This window comes from Accipiter gentilis, chromosome 16 (genome assembly GCF_929443795.1).
Source record: "Accipiter gentilis chromosome 16, bAccGen1.1, whole genome shotgun sequence".
Classification (NCBI taxonomy): Eukaryota; Metazoa; Chordata; class Aves; order Accipitriformes; family Accipitridae; genus Astur; species Astur gentilis.
In genome coordinates, this window is record NC_064895.1 from 6,626,374 (window position 1) to 6,647,943 (window position 21,570).

At 35.6% G+C, this 21,570-nt stretch overlaps 1 protein-coding gene across 1 annotated transcript in view; it reads left to right on the forward strand.

The window, feature by feature from the left end:
- The window catches only part of CSMD1 (CUB and Sushi multiple domains 1), a 1,244,565-nt gene that overhangs the window by 1,024,311 nt on the left and 198,684 nt on the right, over positions 1–21,570 (forward strand). Inside the window, exons 30-33 of the mRNA XM_049818613.1 lie at positions 1,214–1,408; positions 8,781–8,897; positions 12,291–12,404; positions 14,324–14,419. Of these exons, the coding sequence (XP_049674570.1) occupies positions 1,214–1,408; positions 8,781–8,897; positions 12,291–12,404; positions 14,324–14,419 (522 nt within the window). The remainder of the gene's footprint in view (positions 1–1,213; positions 1,409–8,780; positions 8,898–12,290; positions 12,405–14,323; positions 14,420–21,570) is intronic.

Here is a 21,570-nt window from a genome sequence, read left to right on the forward strand (position 1 = left end):
CCTGGCCCTGCCCATGGCTTCTCAGCCACTCTCCCTCCGGAGAGCTGCCGGCTCCTGGTGGGCTTCCGCATGCCCCTGGAGCTTCCGTGCTCCCCTGAGGCTTCTGCAGCTGCGGCCCCCCCCAACCCCCTTATGCCCCAGTGGTCCGCTTCGCTGCGGAACGTGCCTGAGGCGGAGCTGATCGCCTCGGCGATCTTTACATTTGTGATCGTGGACATCTAGTTTTGGGTTTTGGTACTATTCCTTGAGTATTTCATTAAAATACCTGTTTTATTAACATTTAATAAGGGAAGGAGGACATGCTGTAAACTTCAACTATGAATTTGACTCTGGAATTTTTTAATACAAAATCTTTGCTTCCTGTAATGAATTTCTATTTGTTAGGTGCATCCTTCCGTCCTAAAGAATTCACATATTTAGCAAAATATTACTTATAGAAGTAATATTACACAATGTTTTCATAGATTTTGAAAGGACTGAGTGGTGTGTGAGCCTTTTGTAGAAAAAAGTATTGCATAGTCACTGACACTATAGTAATACTAATATTTTATTTTCATATTTTTAGTTATAAAGAATGCTTTGTGCCTAAATCCTTCCTATTTGAAGATCATCTCAATCATATTCTTGAAACAAAGTAATTACTAATATGAATTATTTCTCCCATCCCTTTTCTTTGTATTTTAGCTTGCCAAAAATGGTGAATGAATTGCTAGTCTTGTTAACAATGCTGCCTGTACTCACTTCGACTTAAAGATTTCATACCTATTAGTTCATGCCAGAAAATAACTGGTGTGCTTATTTTGTCAGCCTTCAAGCTTCAGTTATTATTAGATCTTCTTAAATATAAAGCATGAAATAACAATATGTTTTTAATGTGTAAATTATTCCATTGTATGGCAGCTTTCTAACCAGAAGTTATTGAGTACTGGTCACTTGGTTAAAAAACATAATAGTGTTAAAAGTGGTGAGTTCTAGAAATAGTAGGGGTTTTTTCTACATTACTAAACTTTATTGGAGTCATTCAGTTTTTAGAGAGTTCTACTAGCAAGAGGTAGGAAGAAAATGCTGCTTGTTAGATCCTCTCAGTATAATTTCCTTGGTCAGCTAACCAATGTAATGCAAACATGCATGATCTTGTAGTAAACATACAGAAAGAAGAAAAATATTTTTATAAGCTGTTGAAAATGTAAACTACTTTAATTCATTTTAACAGAAAAGCCACGGGAAGCTTGTTTTGATCCTGGAAACATCATGAATGGGACAAGAATTGGAACAGACTTTAAGCTTGGTTCAACTATTACTTACCAGTGTGATTCTGGATATAAGATTATCGATCCTTCAACTATAACTTGTGTAATTGGTGCAGATGGAAAGCCAGCATGGAACAGAGCATTGCCATCTTGTAATGGTATGTACCATTTTCTTACCATTTCCCTTGGCCCCCCAGTGAATTCAGAGTTTCTCAGTCCCTGAGGCTATAGTATTTCTACGCATATAACTTGTATTAAAAAAATTGAAGTTAAAAAATAAAAATTATGATGGTACGAGTTTTGGACTATAGCTTAGTCACTAATGTATTGTTTTAAGTATTCAAAAATGTCTTTAAATTCTGAAATCAACACATATTGTTATGTTCATAATAATGATTACAATGTAATATATAAGTTTCCATGGTTTCCCCTTTACATCAGTTTTAGTGGAAGGCTTTGTGATCTGTATGGGAATCATATCAAATAGACTAAATAATAATTATGAAGGATTACTGGCCTATCTGTTGTTTCTTTTTGTTCTCCTTGTATTGTCTCTTGCCAGTTTATTGTTTCTTAGACTGCAAGTAGGGGGTAGTCCTTTCAACAAAATGGAGCTTCAATATATGACTGATTTGTAATAATAGGGATTTATGTGTGGTCCCACATAGTCTCAAGATGTATTGTTTTCATGTATTACCTTCCCAGTGATAGTAATTTAGAACTGCATTTTAAAAGGATATAACAACTTAAACTATGCAAATACTATTTGAGTTGTGCTCAGAGTAAGGAGTGGAGCTGGAAATAGGTTAAGTTGTTAGATCTAAGTTGTTAGACTATTTCCAGGCATGATTTTGATCCAGACCTTATAACACTCTTTAAAATTTCTTTGTCATAGTGCAGGAGTAAGCATGGGACAGAGGCAGTTCTTGGTAGGCCACCCACATTTATTTCTGAAAGTGAGAGTAGTAGTACTAGTACTATTACAGGTATTTGCTATGGCCAATCATGCTGTTTGGTGTCAAGGCCAAAGAATAGGTTCTTGTAGTGTTTAATGTCCATTGTAGCCATAGCCTAAGTCTATGTCTATACTCCTATAGAAAAAAGGCATGGGAAGCTGATACAGTGGGTTGCTGATTATCCATATTGCTTAATTGCTATTTCTCTGTATGACTTCAGCTATGAAAATGTCACTCTACTAGACTTCAGTACAAGTCTCACATTATTTCAGGCACTTCGGATTGTAATCCCTGCCCTGACACACACACAAAACCACACAAAATAAGAATCATAGACTCCTTTAGGTTGGAAAAGACCCTTAAGGTCATTGATTCCAACCATTAACCTAACACTGCCAATTCCACCACTAAACCATGTCCCGAAGTGCCACATCTACACGTCTTTTAAATACCTCCAGGGATGGTGACTCAACCACTTCCCTGGGCGGCCTGTTCCAATGCTTGACAACCATTTCAATGAAGAATTTTTTCCTAATATCCAATCTAAACCTCATCTCGTGCAACTTGAGGCCATTTCATCTCATCCTATCACTTGTTACTTGGGAGAAGAGACTGACACCCACTTGGCTGCAACCCCCTTTCAGGTAGTTGTAGAGAGCGATAAGGTCTCCCCTCAGCCTCCTTTTCTCCAGGCTAAACAACCCCAGTTCCCTCAGCTGCTCCCCATAGTACTTGTTCTCCAGACCTTTCACCATCTTTGTTGCCCTTCTTTGGACTTGCTGCAGCACCTCAATGTCTGTCTTGTAGCGAGGAGCCCAAAAGTGAACACAATATTTGAGGTGTGGTCTCACCAGTGCAAATATATACCTGTACATCCACACACAGAGGCACACATACACATTTTTATTTATATATATATATACACACACACACGCATACGTACATATGCACACATACGTATATATCTTTTAAACTCCTCTTTTCAGAGGTGGGCAGAATATCCACAGAATTATAGGTTATGCCAATTTAAAGAAAGGTATGGAGATTGTAGAACCACTCTGTGAAGAAAACCAGTAATTTACCAATGAAACAGAGAACCCAGAATAATTCAAAAGTATGCATCATTTATTTCCAAGCCTTTCAGATTAGAGCAACAGGTCAATAGCTGCATGCTAAATAGATTTTCCCACAAAAAGTGAAATTACTCTAGACACATTTCTATTATTTATAACATTACTGTTATATACCTATCATTATTATATATGCTTATTTTTGTATGCACCTGTTATTATTGTTGTTTTGTTGTCATTTTTATTATTATTAGTTTGAATCGCAGGGTAGTAAAGTATCAATTTGTGTAGGTTTTAATTTAACACCTGCAAGCATGGCCCTGAGAGCACAGATGGGTCTTAATTGCCCTGACCAGCTTCAGCTGGGATCTCCACTTACAGCCCCAGTCCAAAGGCCCAGGAGTTCTATTTAAACTCAGCCCCGTAGCCCTTCACTCCCTGTTTGAATTATGCTATATGTACTAGTTTAAAGTTCTCTTTTTCACCCTGCCTCCTGGATGGTCCTCAATCTACACTGTAGTTAGCTATCTCCTGGATGGACCCCTGTACATATTATCACTGAAGCTGGAAGGGACCTCTGGAGATCACCTACTCCAACCTTCTTGCTCAAGCCGGGTCGCCTAGAAGAGACTGCCTAGGACTGTGTCCAGCTGGGTTTTCGATATCCCCGTGGATGGAGACTCCACAACCTTTCTGGGCAACCTGTGCCAGTGTTTGACTACCCTCACAGCAGTAAAGTGTTTTCTTGTGTTTAGAATGGAATGTCATTTTAAGTCATGATCATTGCCTCTTGTTCTGTGAGTGGACACTACTAAGAACAGTGGCGCCTCCCTCCTCTTCATTTCCTCCCATCAACTATTTATACACACTGATAAGATCCCACTGAGCCTTCTGTTTCCTACGCTAAACATTTCCTAGCCTCACCAGTGCTGAGTAGAGGGGAAGGATCACCTCCCTTGATGTTTTGGCAAATGAGCTTCCTAACACTTGGCTCAAGAGGCTGATGGCCACCTTTGCTGTGAGGGCACATTGCTGGCTCATGTTCAGCGTGTTGACCACCATCAACAGAAAAAAAAGAATTAGGATGGATCTTTTTTTCCTCAGAGGTTGTTGTTTCAGTACCTTTGTTTATTAAAAGATTTTAAAGAAAAATAGCAAGTGTTTTTTTTCCCTCCATATGGTGAATATTTAGAGCACATGGAACAGCAGGATGATGGTTTTGCTCATAAAGAATGCAGAACGCAGCTTTTGCTTTGACATTGCAGTAGCTTAGCTTTAATATCTTATGAAAGTACTTTTGTAGAACAATTATATCTTGCATTATTTAAGAAGTTGTTATAAAACACTGAGTAGTGTAGAAAAAGAAAAATTACCTGTGGTTCACCTTGTAAACTGATACATTTTTCATCTTAGTTTTGGGGCTGTTTGTGTCTTTGACACAAAATTCAAATTTAAATTTAAAAATCAGCGTTTATTTTCTTAATTTTTTTTTTAAAGCAGAATGAACATCCTATTTCTTAAGAAATAATTTGCTATAAAAGTACTACCTATTTCTATAACACTTTATAAAATATGACATAAAAACTTGGGGGAAATGTTCTTCTGAATCCTCTATTTTTTATACCCAGAAATAAAAGCCTAGAACAGACAGACAGAGCTTCTACAACAATACCTGTATTTTAACAAAAAAAGATATCAATATCTCACAGTGAATTCATTTTGAGGATCATCCAACAGATAATTAAAAATCTAAAATTTTACAGGCTATTATTTTTCAACATAAATAATTTGGTACTTTATTGAAAATAACTTAATATATGTAACTTTCTTTTGATTTGTTAAAATTGTTCTATATTTATACAACACAAATGCTGAAACAAGGGATAGAGGATAAATTAGTTAGCCATAGCTCTGAGATGTCATTTTAATTTTCTGCCTCAGTAATTATAATTTTTATTCCAAGGTGACAATTAATGCAGTAGTGGGATGCTTGTGATACCTATTCTAAATAACATTGGGTGTCTAAAGAAGCAGAAATTACTAACTGAAAGTTTGGGTGTCTTGACACTGTGAAATCTGATTAGAACTAAACTGGAATACATGCTTGTGAAAGTACTTTAAGTCTGTTTATCTAGTACGGATTACTGTGTGTTCTATTTTTAAACACATACTCTTATGACTTCAGTTAAGGTGTGGAGGTTTTTAAAGTATCATTTACATGGCTGCTACACTTGTGTCTCTAGTATGGAGTAAACCATACTAGATAAACACATTTATCTATTTATACTTCTTTGTGGAGTCTTAAATAAGTCTTTAAAAAAATAGACTTGATTTATGAGAAGGACAAAAGTCTCAAATTGTGGGTTATAATGGAACCAACCACAGATTACTGAGGACTGCATAAGCTCTTTGGATCCCTGTAAGTCTTATTTTACCGTAGTACTGTAATGATGGCTGTGCCAAAGATCCAAAGGAAGTAAAGAATCCTTCTTTTTGTCACAGGGCACAGTTTTGAGTAAAGTATTGACACTAATAATTTGAAGCAAAACCAATTCTGTGAGTGGAAAATATAAACAAAATAAATTATTTTATGTTTAAATATGGATATGAAATACAGATCCATTATATAAAACATATTTATACATAATTGTAAGGGCACGAGTCATATAGGAGGCGAGAACCATAATGCACTCAGGATCACCTTTGTTGTGACATAAAGCCCTCTTGTAATGTACAGCTTAACCTAATCAAAACTGGAAATATCAAAACAAAAATGCTCATGATGCTCAAGAACAAAAATTTTAGCACAATGTTCTGAGTTTATATTTCTTTATTTATGCTGACTGTTTATTGCCCCTTTTTGAACTTTAAAATATTGTATGAAAAAAAATTACAAATTTTGAAGCATGAAAAATGGAAAAGAACTTAAAATGAGTTCTGTATAGTAAATCCCAAGACTCTCTGAAAATGATGCGCTTGCTTCTTTAAGTCAATTACCCTGATTAAGTGAATTAATTCAACTTTATTTCTTTGTGGTGCATTTTTTATTGGCTTTTTTTCCTTAAGGTAACATTTTACAGTCAGGCATGATAAAAACAAATTTTGTATTTATCTAGGTAACAGCAACTGCCAGTAGCTGTATTCTGAAACACTAATGAAAGTGTCAGGCATACTGTTTTCATTATTTATTTCACAATCCGTAATGAAGTTATTAAAATACATCCTCTGAAAATGTAGGTTTTGCTCACTAAAACAAACGTTACTTACAGTCCAAACTGAGGCTCTGTTTAGGACATGTTTGACTGTCACAGCCCTGCACTGAGAAATTTTACAGCCTTAACCTACAAGAGAACTTTTCCTGCCTCTTTTTTAGCCCAAGCACTCACAGGCTTTCCTTACAGAGCGGATATACTGCAAAGATGTGATCACAGATATTATCAAGAAATTATCAAAAACATATGTAAAAATAGGAAAACAAATTTTAGAAGACAACATTTTTACAATTCCATAACGTTGAAATTTGTTTGAAATCAAGCATAAGGGATATACTTTAATTCCAGTGAAATGTTCATGACATGAGAATTTCATCTGGCAATTAGAAGATAGACTTTGTGGCTTAGTTTCTGGTATCCTCAAAGCAAGAAGAGAAAGAAATATAAAGATTTTAAATTCATGGCATGAACTGATACATTGTGATATTTGAGTTTCACCTCAGCCACATAATCCTGTTCAGCCTACTGATAGATTAAACTTCTCATCTTCTATCATTACATTGGATTTTTGAATAATTCATCTAAGCAGCTAAGAGAAGGTACAGATTTTTGGTCTTAATTGCTGCCTGTATAAGCAAGTTAAACTTGTAGAGAGATTTCAAGCGTGATTTTACAGCCCAGTCGCTGTCAGGGAGCAGAAAGAGCAGGTCTGCTCCGCCGGGGCGGATGACCCAGGAGCTGAGGATGACCAAAGCCCAGGCTGGGCCCTCGCTCTCTGGGTGCTGTCCTGCAGCACATCAGCCGGGGCAGCAGAGCCAGGAGCTGGTAACGAGGTCCTTGGGTAGCCCCAGAGCAATGAGCTTGTTGTCCACCTGGACCCCACACCCCTCTCCTCAGAGCTACTTTCCAGGCAGTTGTTAAATTGTAATCCGCTGTAAGATTCCCAGAGCGGAGTAACATTGGTTTACTTTGTTCTTAAGGAATTCTTTAGTTTACGCAATGATCTTTTCCTTGCTTAAAAATATTTTTTAATAATTTAATATATCTATTTTTAATTCTATTTTTTAATAATTTATTGTATCTATTCATTTTAAAAATAATTTCATTATTGGCTTCTTGGGTAAAATAACATTCTTTTATTCTTGTAAGATCTATAGGTTTTAGCAGTGTTTGATGAAATAATTCGATCAAAAAAAAAAAAAGAGCACTGGATTGCATATAACTAATGTAATTATTATTAGACTTATATTTTAATAAAGATTTTGATAGGCAGCCAAGCCTTTCCATTATTTCTCAAAAGCTGAGAAAAGTGACAGCAATACTTTGTTTTCAATGTATACAAATGTATTTACTCAATATCCAACACAAGGAGATGTTTTAACTTAAAAATAGTCACTCCTTATGTTTGCTGTTTCTCCAAAAGCACATATCCCTTTCATCCGCTCCCTGCCTTGGCTTTTCCTGAGAAATCCTTGAGACACAGGCCTCCTGTGATGTAATGCTTTCAGTTATAATTGGTAAATCCATCAGTCCCTTAGCATGCTGCATTTATTGCCCGTACATGGAAGGAACACACCACGCATGCATTGTTCATTTTTTTTTTTCCTCGTATAATGGGCAGAACTGCTATTTACATAATGTCTGACTAGTCTTGAAGGCTGGGTCTCCACTGTCTTTAAATATCCCTTCTAACTCCTGTAGCTGTAAAGAGTTTCTCTTATTCTCTCTTTTCTATTTTATACACATAGGAATCTGAAGAATTTTTTATACGTATGATAATCATGTAGGAAGTTGTGAAAAGCAAGACAATTTAAGCATCCATTCACAAAGCAGAGTCCATGGCATTCTGTGCAGGGTACGATGAGCATATTTATGTATTCCTCTGAGACCCAAGATAGCTGTGTTGTGTCATTTATTTATGCAGTACCTTATTTTTTTTCCTGAGCCTTTTTTTTACATGGATACATAGATAGATAGATATAGACATATATTCAAATCAAAACCAACAACCTAAATTCTATGTTTACAGTTTCCTTCAACTAAATATTTTATACTTCCAGTCCTATAGGAATACTTGTAGTCAAGTGAAACTCTCATGTATTCTAATTTTAAAGAAATTTTAATAAAAATTATATCCTGAGAAAGAACTAATTGATATGTCATTATAGGAAAACCAAACAAAAGCAAAACCACTAAACTGTCACTTTGTAATCTTTAGGTTTTCATTTTCAGACTGAACTAATACAGGCAACTGTAATTAACGTAGCACATTTCTTTCTGTTTTGTTTCCAGCGCCATGTGGAGGGCAGTATACTGGATCAGAGGGAGTGGTTTTATCACCAAGTTATCCTCATAATTACACTGCTGGACAGACTTGCCATTATTCAATAACTGTACCTAAAGAATTTGGTAAGAATTTCTTCTACTGATTTATCAATCATTAACGATTATTCTACTGTTCAAATGTCCTTCATGTGTAATAGTGACCTTAGATTTTCTGTGTATTGCAAATTGCTTATCAAAAATAAATGTATTCTTGACATGGAAATTGATTCTAGAGTTTTGACCTTTTACTTCTCCCTAGAGTAATCAATAGACTTCAGCTAAGCCACCTGTGTCCGCTCTCCAAGCATATCCTGAATACTTTCATTGATTATGTCATTCATCATCATAGGATAATCATTCATTCAAGCTTCCTGTAAAGTAAAATCAGTTGTCAAAAAGCAAGCATAATGCGTTCTCCTATACTTTAACTTTTTGTTTTGCATGTTTTAACAAGGGCTGGATGAGCAGGATCACATTTAACAAGTACAGTGGAGGGAAAGAAAGCAGTTTCACATAAAAGTACCTGAGTATTTCAGTGTGTCAAAATACTTGGACAAAATCTCTAAAGCTTGTGCAATTGTATGCAGGGCATGGTTTTCTGCAAAGCAGGTTTCTCTAAATCAAGTCCAGACAAATAGCATTAAGGTCCATTTTACTACTTACGTACCAAAAGACTGAATTCATAGCAACTTAGTGTGTTTGGTACTTTCTGTATGCAATAAAACCTGTAAGGACTCAGCATTTTTCACTGAGGAATTTGGAAAGCTGCTGACAGAGATTTACAGGTTGAGAGCTTGGGAAAAGTTTATTACACCTGCTAATAGTAATTCATTATGTCATTCTAGTACTGAACTCTTGATTACTAGTAATTATTATTATTATTATTATTATTATTATTATTATTATTTGAGACAAGCTCAATGGTTTTGTTCACAATTTTTGTTCACGGCTTTGTAGTAAGAAAATCGTTAATTCCATTTTCATCATGTTTTAGAAAGTTTGTTCTTAAATTTCAGAAGCATTTCTTCAGAAAAAAAAGAAATACATTTGCACAGTAGATACTTGCAATAACTATGGTTAAATAATTACCAAATAAAATATATTTAATTAGTTATTGTCCTATTTAAAAAAACCACAATATGTATCACATAAAAGTCATTAATAAATGTTTTAAGGGTGGGAGTAACACAAATGCTTGAGATTCGTACTACAGGAAAGTTTAAAAGTACTCTGTATTCTTTTATTATAGTTTTCACTTTTCTACAAGAGAAAGTGAGATTTGATAGGATATAATTCTTTTTCCTGCTAGAATTGCATAGAATGCAAGAAAATAACCAGTAGAACAAGAAAGTAGCTGCAACTTATAGAAAGGATCTGTCAAAATGTTCAGAGTCATTAGATCCCCAAGGCAGTAGTTACAGTGAAATGCTATTGGAGCTTTAGAGACACACGCATTTATCCAGTTAGAGGCTTTATTACACAATATTTTTACTAGAATTCCTGATAGAGAACATGCAAAATATCTCTAGGCCCGTATCAGTAGTTGTGAAGTTCTTTAACATAATTACAATGTGTTTAATTTTTTGGTGTTTAATTAGTATATTGAGTATCTTGATATTATCAAAATTTAGAAGATGTTAATAAATAATGCTCAAAATTTCATATTTTACCATATGCTGTTGAAAAATTATACAACCTTTTCACCAGCCATCTAAACAAATACATATTTTTATTCTTATTTGTTTGAAATTGGCACAAGCAGAATCTATAGCTAACATTTACAATGCTTGGCAAGTACCTGACAAAATAATTTCTCTGTACTGGATCTCATGATGGACCTGATTTTAAGAGGGCCTGACAGAAAAGTTACTTGAATGTACTGTCCATAGACACAACTTAAAACCAATCCTTTTTCATTCGTTATACAAATTTTCTTTTTAAAGTTTTATTTTTAGCAGTTCTAATAGGTTTGGGGATTGAAGAATGTTGCAGTAACTTTTCTTCTAGTTGACAATAGTTTGCACAAAGGATGCCCGTGCAGCAGTGAAGACTAACTGCACACTGCGCTGCGTTAGCAAGGACAATAGCCTGCAAGTTGAGAGAAGGCACGCTTTCCCTCTTCGTAGCCTTCATGAAGTAGCATCTGGAAACTATGTCTATAGTTTTGTGCTTCCAAATTACAAGGCACAGATTGCCAAAATAGAGCAAGCCCAACAGAGAGCCAGCAGATTAGGAGGCTGAAGTACAGTACAAGAAAAAGTTGAAGGAAGTTCAACCTGGAGAATAGAAGTGCAGGAGGACCCTTCCTTCTGGAAGTACGCAGTAAGAGAACAAATAGCGGTAGTCACAAGTTGTAGCACAAAAAATTCCAGCTGGACATAAGAAAAACATTTTTCACCATGACAGCAATTAAGTACAGGTAGCTCAAGAAGAATTTTTGCCAGTTGTCAAAATTTGCTCAGAAATAGACGTGAGCAATCTAATTTAACTTCAAAGTTGGTCCTGCTTTTCAAAATCAGGAGGTTGGACTACGCAATTTGTTAAAAAAAAAAAAAAAAAAAAAAAAAAAAAAAAAAAATTAAAAAAATTAAGAACTTTGCAAAAAGTTGGAAAATACAATCTGTACAGAAATTGTGCTGCGTTGAATACCTGTGGTTTATATACAGAATCTGGAATAGGTATAATTTTAAAACAGATTCCTCCCTTGTCAATAAAATATGGGTGGCTGGAGTGACAAAGTAATATTTTTATTGATTTGATTTTACTGATATATTACTTCATGTTTCTACTGCTTTCTGATATTTGAAATCAGTGAACCATTTGATATTTACTAGTGCGATGTGTTGTACAATTAAATCATTTATTTGTTAATACACTTTACTTACAGCTGAAGTGCAATTAAGTGTAGCAATATGTCAAAACCAGTAACACATCAATATTTTTAATATTTGATCAGGTTTTATATTCCTTCTGATAAAATAATTACTAATACAAAGTTACAAAAATAGCCAAATCAATAAGTTTAAAACCTCTTCCTCAGATTAAAGCTGGGTGAGCAACTAATCAGATGTGACTATAGATTCTCCTTAATAGCTGCTAAGGTTGGTAGTGAAATTTTGGTTAAAAAACTTTCCTTTTTAGTTATTCCATTTTCTTATTCTCATAGGTATGTATGCAATAAGGAACAAGACTTGTTTGACTGGAGAGCATACTTTTTGGGAAAGAGTGATTTATTTATTTTTTAATTAAAATTAAGGAAATAATGAAAAGCACATGAGGCTCTTATTACTTATGTTTAATGCAGCTCTTTTATCATGGTAGAAAATAAATTAACTTGGAAAGGATTTATGCAATAATCCACTGGTAACCAAGACAAGCAAAAATACCTCATTAAATTTGGTTTTAAAGACTAAGTTCTTGCTTTATCTTCTCTCTTTTTATTTTTTTCTCTCTCTTTTTTTTTTTCCTTTAATGTAGTTGTGTTTGGACAATTTGCCTATTTTCAGACAGCTTTGAATGATGTGGCAGAATTATTTGATGGAGAAAACTCTCAGGCTAGACTTCTTAGTTCACTGTCTGGATCCCACTCAGGTAAGTAATAAAGATAAGAAGTATACATTTCTTGCATGGCTCAGTATGGAAAAAATAAATCAGGAGAATGTTACAAATTTCATTTGGAAATATAGTAATAAAGTCATTAGAACAGGATGCCAAGGGAAATGGAAGACCCTTCTAAATCTCTGAATCAAGACATACGATTTAGGCAAGAACTGATTACTAGGATGAGTGCAGAAACAATTGAATGAAATTCTCAGATCTTTATGTAAGAGGGCACATTGGATGGTATAATTATCTTCTCTGCCCCTAAACTCTGTCAATTACACATCTACATTTTCTGAACGTCTAATTTAAACACAAATTACTTGTATTCACAAGATGCAATTATCTGTATGCAAACATGCACTTAGATTAAAGCAGGCCAGCTGTTGCATTCAGGTAACTATAGCAAAATGGTGACCCTATGAAATCATAACTAAACTTACATGGATTTCAGCATGGCCAGAGTTTCCAATGTATGCATATATAATGGCTATGTTTATCTCAAGTGAATAATATATAAATATAGTTCTGCAGCTAGAAATGTGTTTTGTCATACACTTCTAGTATTTAGGAGAGTTTAAGATGTTTAAAATGTGAGTTTAAGATTTCTTGCAATCCATGACTTCATGACTTCTTGGTTTTCACTTTGAATAATTGCAGAAGTACTTGATATTAAAAGAATGTAACATATCTATTTGATTTATAGAAAACATTTTATTATTTGAAAAATTCAGCTCACCCTTTCCCTCTGGTGAATCCTAGCTATTTGCGTCATAATAAGAGTTCACAGATTCATTTTAAAATTTGTTTAATTACTGGCAAGAGTTTAGCAACAAAACAAAATATTTGCTTTTTAATGTTTAAATTTAAGAGACAACTCATTTAAGCACCCAATTTTACTGCATCAAACATACAAAAAAGTTTACACTAATGTCTGTTTTCACAGCAGACATTTGAAAATAATTGCAGGGAATTTAAACTTGTGATTTTTATTTATCACTTGTGACATATTTTCTTTACATTAGTTTAGGATGGGGTTCTGTTATGTGGAATTGCTAGTTACAATAATACAAAACTGATCTAAGTGAAAGACTTATAAATCCTATTTATCCAGTTATCTAAGATATTTTAAATTAGTGCATTATCATTCATTTCAGTAGAATTTCCTAAAATATGGGTAGATATAATCCAGTGAGAATAAAAACAGTTGTCATATGGAGTGGCATCCTTGCAGTGTAAAAGTACTGTAATTTTGTCTGTACTGATTCGTTACTGAACTTTTATCATGACTGTAGATAGCTATCTCAGGAAAGGAGATAAAGTGTATTAAACATCTTTAGTAATCCTCAAGTCAATATATAAAATCTGAAATGCTATTAGAAAGTTAATAATGTAATATAATTCATGTGTGACTGTATATTTTATTGAAGCAACTACATAAAACAAGTCATGGATCTGCTATCTCTCATTTCTGTTTTAGTTTTGAAATGGTAAACATCACATGAAGATCCCCTGTGGCATTTTTCAAATACTTTTAATTGTTTAATGTGTTTTGCAAGGCAAGGTAAAGCTCTCAATCACAGACAAAAGTTAACCAAAAATTCTTCTAATGATTTTGGCCCCAGATGGCAGTAGGGTTCCCCAGACAAGTAGTTTATTGGAGCTCTAGTTCCAACAGCTGCAGTAAATGTCAGAAAGTTTATGTTGTTGAATCATGAAGTCTTTTTATTCTGACAAGTTTTCAAACCTCCAATGGCAAATTTAATTTTATACACTGTTATTTACGTGTTCTTTAACTATAGAGGAAAACATAAAACTATGTATTTTAACAGTATATTTGATCACATACTGAAGAGCTGTAACTTGTTTCTGTTTTGCGTACTTAATTTATTTTCTGTTTTCATTTGTAGGAGAGACATTGCCTTTGGCTACATCTAATCAAATTCTTCTGCGATTCAGTGCTAAGAGTGGGGCATCAGCCAGGGGGTTCCACTTTGTTTACCAAGGTAAACAAGTCTGCTTCTGGTGGAAGACACTAGTGCCAGTCTCACACAGTGTATTATTTAGAATTCTTCTTAGGTCTTAAAGTATTTCTTTAAATATGGGTGTAGTCTTAACCTTTTTCCAGCCATCAGGGACTACTTCTGATGGTAGACTGGCTTCATAATGGCAGCTGTCTCCGGTGAATTCTATCTGGCCCCATGGACTTGAATACGTCCAGCCTCCCTCGGTAGTTTGTAATCTGTTGCTTCCTTACCGCTGAGTGTCCATGTCCTCCTCAGACTGTAGAAGTACACAGTGAGGATTGTGAAGGCAAAGCAAAAAAGACATTTAATACTTAAATATTTTCTGCATCATTTGTCATTAGGTTGTCCACACCTTCCCCCACTGGCAATTCATCAACATACCCATGCTTGTATCAACATGCATCAACATATATTTTGAACCTCCCTTTGTAATTAGTGTCATCTCTATACTCTTTTTCCCTAATGTCCCTTGCTGTTTTTTTGCTACAGCTGGACTTGAACTTTCCTGCTTTTTGTTTCTAAGTAGCTGAGCAATACTGTCATACTCCTGATTTATTGCCTGTTCTTGCCTCCACTTGTGGTATGTCCCCTTTTCGTGTTTAAATTGTTTGAAAAGATCCTGGTCTAGGCTTGCAAGCTTTCTGCCCAAATTCCCAGTCTTCCATCACAATGGGATAATTCATTCCAAGGCTCTCAAATCTGTCTAAAATAATTCATCAGTATCCTTCCCCTTCATGCCTGTTCTTTAGGACAGTCTATGTACCAACTTCATGAATATGCCAAAGTCTGGTCACCTTAATTCGAACCTTCTGCTGGTTCCTCAACTTCATCATCTTGTGGTCCTTGCACCCCAAGCTGGCTTCTATATCCACATGCACAAACAGCACTTCTATGTTTGTGAGCAGCTGGCCAGGTTGTAGCTACTTAATTTAATTATCTGATAGAAATAGCTATTAAATCTAGCCAGTATTTTGCTTGACTAAAATGAGTAGAGACAGTACTATAAGACTTGTTTTCTGAACACAGTGACTGACTATTATATTCGGTTTTAAGCAAAAGGAGATCTACATCTTTATTTTGTATTGAGTTGGATGTAAGTTGCTAGACTCCTATGGACCAGAGGAGGCACATATTTGTTTTATGTTAAAAGCCAGATTTCCCTGAGATGAAAGTGAAAACATGCCACTGGGTAGCATTTGAAATGGGCACTGGAAATCCACCCAGAATTGCTAGCTGCATTTTGGAATTCACTAAATCAGTAAAAATAAAATCAATAGATCTGTTATACAGTATCAACATTCCAACAGTTTCTGATTCATATTCGGGCACTATAATGACACAGAAAATAGGTCTTGTGATACTAGTGAAGAAATGTCCAGTTACCTGAGACAGATATTAAAAATAAAGTGAAAGATTTTGTACTTTTATACCGAATTGTATACTTAACATTTATTTTATGCATAATTTTTGCCCCATCCAATTACAGTTGCATTATGAAATAGCGATCATTTTCTAACAAAAACAGTAGAAAAATATATTTTGGGATTTGTTCTATATGGACAGTTATTGACTTAATGAGTGAGTACAGCATAAGAACTTGTTATGACAATCTTTGTTACATTCACCTGAAGTCTATCTCTAGAAGCTTTATCAAGACATAAAGAAAAGAAAAATAAAATATTTTCAAGTACTTATGAAAATCTCAGTTCTGGTTATGTATAGGCAGCATAATGTTGTCGCAACCATATAGCTGTGCTTCAATTTGTTTTTCCTACTTATAGTTTCAGAGTTAGTTTGACTGAAGTTAGCTTAGATCCTGCATTACACTCTATTCCTCAGTGTAATACTATAGAGGGTAAAAGTGCCAAAGACACTCTCAAGCTTACCTCATGAATATCTGTAGCTCAGCTCAAGGTTTTGGGGAGTTTGCTTAATTGCATTAGTATTGTTCAGTACTCCCAGTTGATGTTTCAAGAGTTTTCATTCAGGCTGCTATGAAATTCTGTCTTCTTGGAGAGCTTGGAGGGAAAATTGGTATTGCAGAGACCATGAGGCAGTTTCAGTGTTGAAGGGTGGGTGGCAGATGTAAGACTTGCAGGTCTCTTCCTGACACAACTGAATTTGAGGAGGTATTATGGGCATGTCTGCACACTGCAGTTGGAATGCAAGAATGAGACAGCGTGCCCAAGTCTGTTAGCATGCTGCTGGCAGCATAGTACACTAAGTTGATCCATGTGTCTTTGAGAATGCATTCTGGTGACACCTGGAGCAGTGCTTACAGGTTCATTGCCTGTACAGGCAACAAATGCAGTCCCAAAGGGGCTTCTGGGCAGTTCACTAGATGTATTGCATACACATCCAATAAGCTTAATGAGACAGTCATTGAACACTGTGGTTGATTGTATACTAGCTCTTCAGCTTTACTAAATTGAAGTGTACAAGTAGTTTTGGATAGTTTTAAATAATATTATCAAGATTAATTTAAAAAAAAAAAAAAAAAAAAACCAAACTTTTTTTACATTGGAACACAGTTTGGTTTGACACAGCAAATTAATGGCAAAAACTGTCTTACCTCAAGAATATTTCCATAGTTGTAAGGAGCTTGTGGGACTGTTCAAACTCCTTCTGGGTGGTGTTTTTAAGCCTTCTTAACTTCTGTGTTTATAGAAATATATCACCATGACTGCACAGTCTGCTTTGGATAAGGCTCAAGATACCAGTACCTGCCCTTTTTACACATCAAAAGCATCACTTGCATTTAAATTTATCATGCACAATTAATTGGAAAAGAGGGGGAATATAAACTTCTGGAATTAGAAAACAGCTTTCAGCATCTGAGTTCTTATCATCCATTTGCATATGAATGATACCCTTCTATCTTATTCTATTTGGTTTTCATACACCGAAAGTGTTCAGTTAATTTTTGCTGCTTTTAAAGAATTCATAGTGACACAAATGCTCAATTCTCTTAGCTGTATGTGTATATATACATTGCTGTTGAACAGTAAGTCTCCAGGTGAGCACAATGATATGCCTCATTTCAGTCATTTATTTGGACTACACTTGTTTTTCAGTAACTGTAAGAAATAGGTTTTAACAAATGAGAAGTGTTCTCTGCAGCAGCAGAAAATGAATCAGGCAAAGCCACTTTATTTGTCCCAGGAGAATCATGAAGCTATTTGAATATGCAGGTTTTTTAATATACTTTAAATAGATCTTAAGAGCTTTATTTAATACACACATGGATGTGCACATATATTGGTTAATGAGTTAGTGGTATTTAATAAGCTTTATAATTTTGAGATTTTTCTTTCTTCTTTTGAAGCATGTGATCATATTTCCAACAACTGCCTGCTTGCTAGCCTTTTAAATACTCCAGAGGATAACATCCACTTTCACATTGAACACAGTAATCTGGCCTGCAAAGTCAATCATTTTATTTATCGCCCTCTATTCCAGGTTGACCTTCTTCCCTGTTCACTTTTCCACTGGGCTGATTTCAATTTTGTTTCACAGCAGTATGAAACATTTACTAAAAGATGGAGGATAATTACTATAGAAAATGGAATATCTCTGTGATACAGCTTGAGAAGTCTAGGTTGCAGATGCTACAGGCAAAAGCTAGAAGGAAGTCTAGAGGGGAAAAAAAGTTACTGCTTACATTATTTCACATTCTGGTTTGAGCAAGCAACAGATAAGGCTTGTAGCTTTGGTTCAGATTTAATGGCTTTTGCAATGCCACTTTCTTAAAAACTTCTTTCTAGCTGCATATGTCATCTGTGCCTTCATTTCTTTTTCTCAGATGACCACATTTCCTTGTATTTCATACAATAGTAAAGGGTATCTGTAATATCAGACTGAATGAATATCCAGTCTTTTAGAATATTAGGGTCAGGTATGTTGAAATATGCTAGGAACAGTCACATTTAAGATTGGGAATTATATTTTTGGGGGGGTTATCTTATGCTTGTTTCCATGCTATGACATCACCTAAGAAACAATAGCATATTCTTTTATATAGCTGAGGCTGCAGCAGTACAGAGTTCTTTCCCTAAAAAAACAAGTAATGACCTTTCTACCACCCAGAAATTTATGGGTTTTTAATGCTTGTCTTCCTCTACTTGCTCTATGATACAAATACATGAATTACTTTATGAGGTCAAAAGAGATTTTAGAGAGGACTATTACAAAAGTTAGCATACTAGGATGAGGAAGGACTGTGGAAGAAAGAGAAAGGGGAACAACAATAAAAGAGGAATGTGACTTTAACCATTAAGTTAATCTAAACTGTGACAAGAATAAGATACATAGCCATAGACTTACTGCTAAGTGTAATTAGAGAGCAGAACTAAGACTGTTAGTATTATTTCCGTATGAGTTACCATGACACATTATGTCCTGGTTTGCAACAGGCTTCCTAGAGAGGTGGTCAATGTGCCAAGCCTGTCATTGTTTAAGAAGCATTTGGACAATGCCCTTAATGTGCTTTAACTTGGTCAGTCCTGAATTGGTCAGGCAGTTGGACTAGATGATCGTTGCAGGTCTCTTCCAACAGAAATAGTCCATTGGTGTAGAGGCACTTCAGCTGGGCTGTTGGCCGTGTCACCTTTTAGAGGAACACACCTATTTTCCTAATTTTCAGTAGATGTTTGAAACTTTACTGCATTTTGCCATGGATTACTTAAATCTAAATTCCATTTTAAGCAGTATGGAGTGCCTCACTTTGTTATGTCTGGCTTGCATTACATTTATTCTGAAGTTCTTCTTAAAACAGGGAAAAAAAAGCATTAAAAAATGGTGCCTCTTGTAGTGAATGGCATGGCTTATTTAACCTGTGAAAAACTGAGCAAAATCTCAATTTGAACATGTCATTGAGTGTTTCCTGCTGACAGCTGAATAATCTGACACAATTCCAGCCATGGATGTTTGTGGCTGCCATGATTGTTTTACGTACTGGCCGCTCTCACTAAAATGGTGGCTTTCAGTCTGAAAAGAAACCACATAGCAGTATTTCTGCTGCATGTACTAATTTAAGAGTGTTAGTAAAATGCCCCTACATTTGCTATAATGGCAGAGATAGCTTGCTCACAGGAAAGTAACTTTCATAAGGCAATATTATAATGAAACCAGATGATTTGACATCTTTTGTTGAGAGGTGCTGAAAATGCTAGTTACACAAAAAAAATGTTTAGATTACAAATGCATGTATGCAAATTGCTAGCTGTGATTACTGACAATGATAGGATATTCTTTAATCTGATTTTTAAAAAAGGTCCTTTACCTTTGCACAGCTGTTGCAGGGGTTCTGCAGATGTGGACTCCAGGTGAGGATTAGAGAATCCGAGCAAGGATTTTCTTCCAAAACTTCCTCCCTCCTGAGGAGGTGGGTGAAAAAATAGAGAAAAGTAGTATTTCCATAAAAGGCTGGGAAAGAGTTTCTTCCACACAGTGAATGAAAAATACTCCAGGAGTGATGCTGAAATTTTCAGTCAGGTCATATAGCTTCTTAGAAAGATAGGTAAGGTTTAGACACATGTAAAGCTAAAAGTTTAACTAGCAGGGAGCTGTAGTGGTGACTTGTGTGGGAGGAGGTCATGAGCTACCATGTGCCACTCACAAACAACTTCCTCTGAAGCTGGCATGAACAACCTCTCACATGCCAAAACTTCCACCAGTCAGAAGAGCATGTAGTGCCTGTTCTCAAAGATGCTTGAGAAAGCGACAACTGCTTTGGGCCAGAGATGCTTCTGGGGATGTGCTGCTGGAGATGCTGCTGGAGGGACTGTTAGAGACACACTCTTGGAAAGAGGCCCTCCATGCCAAAGGGATAGCACTTCCAGAGGGACTGTGGCCTGTCTCTGGAGTAAGAACACCTCAGAGGGGTTCGCGGCCTGTGAAAGACCTATTCTGCAGTAGGGGGACATCTCTGAGCAGCTGCCACCCATGGGTGACCCAAGCTGGAGCAGAAACACTAAGAAACAGTGTGACATGAAAACTTGAAGAAGCAAAAAGCTGGAGAGAAAAATGAGTAAAATGCTAAGTACAGCAGAGGAAAAACAAAGAATCAAAAAGAGAGCACATAACCCCAACCTCCTGCGCTGCCTCTCACCTCAATGGCGGAACTAAGATGGACGCAAGAAGTTGAGACAAGGAAGGGGGAGAATAGGTATTTGACTGAATTTGAGCCTGGGGAGAGGGAAGGAAAGCTGTTTACTTAAGTGGTTATTTGGTTATTTATGTCCTCTTTCTTCTCAAGTTCTGAATAAGTCATCAGAAGTTTGTGTTAATTGGCAATAAATTAAATTAAGCATAATTAACTATAAATTCCCCAAGTCAAAACTGGTTTGTCCACAACAATGTATTCAACCTTTTGCTATTATAATTGTGAATGATTTATCTCATGAACAAAACTGCCATTTAAGCAAGTAGTCCTGACCAAGGGACAGATTAATGCCTAATCATGTGGCAGAAGCTGTAGTTCTGCCATCACCATGTAGCAGCCGTCATCACCTAGTCAGGTGTAAAGTCATTATACAATTTAAAAAAAAAAAAAAAAAAAAAGTTTGTATAAAAGAGTGCTTGTACAGTAGACCATTTGTTAGAGAAAAGAGTGTTAGTCCCAACAAAAGAGAATAAGAAAGAGCAGGCTAGATCAGTTGAATTGACCTGGCAGACTGCATCTGGTCTGCAGGTTATGATCAGGAAGAACTGTGACTGTGTGAAATCCTTGAACTGTGGTTTCTTCATTATCCTTCCACAAGTGCAGGATAATTTCCTGCTGTGGTTAGAACTGTATGCATGAACAAGTTTCACAGAACAGCTGGGTGATACTGAGTTCCTGTTGAAGACTTAATCACAAAATCCCATTTATTTGAACAAAGGCAGGTATATTAAATTTACTGAAAGGGAATTGGTTTGTTTATACTATGTAAAGTATTTAACCATTTTAAAAACTTGAAAAATGTGTTTGCTTTTGTTTTGCTGTAATGTGTAGTTATCATTACAGGAGTATGTTAGTTTACCTATGACAGTTTCTTTCAACCTTCAATACATTTTATAACTTTCTTAAGCTTTAAAGGCTGAAATCTCCTGCAACCATCCAACCTACTGATTTAGAAGAAAATATGTGT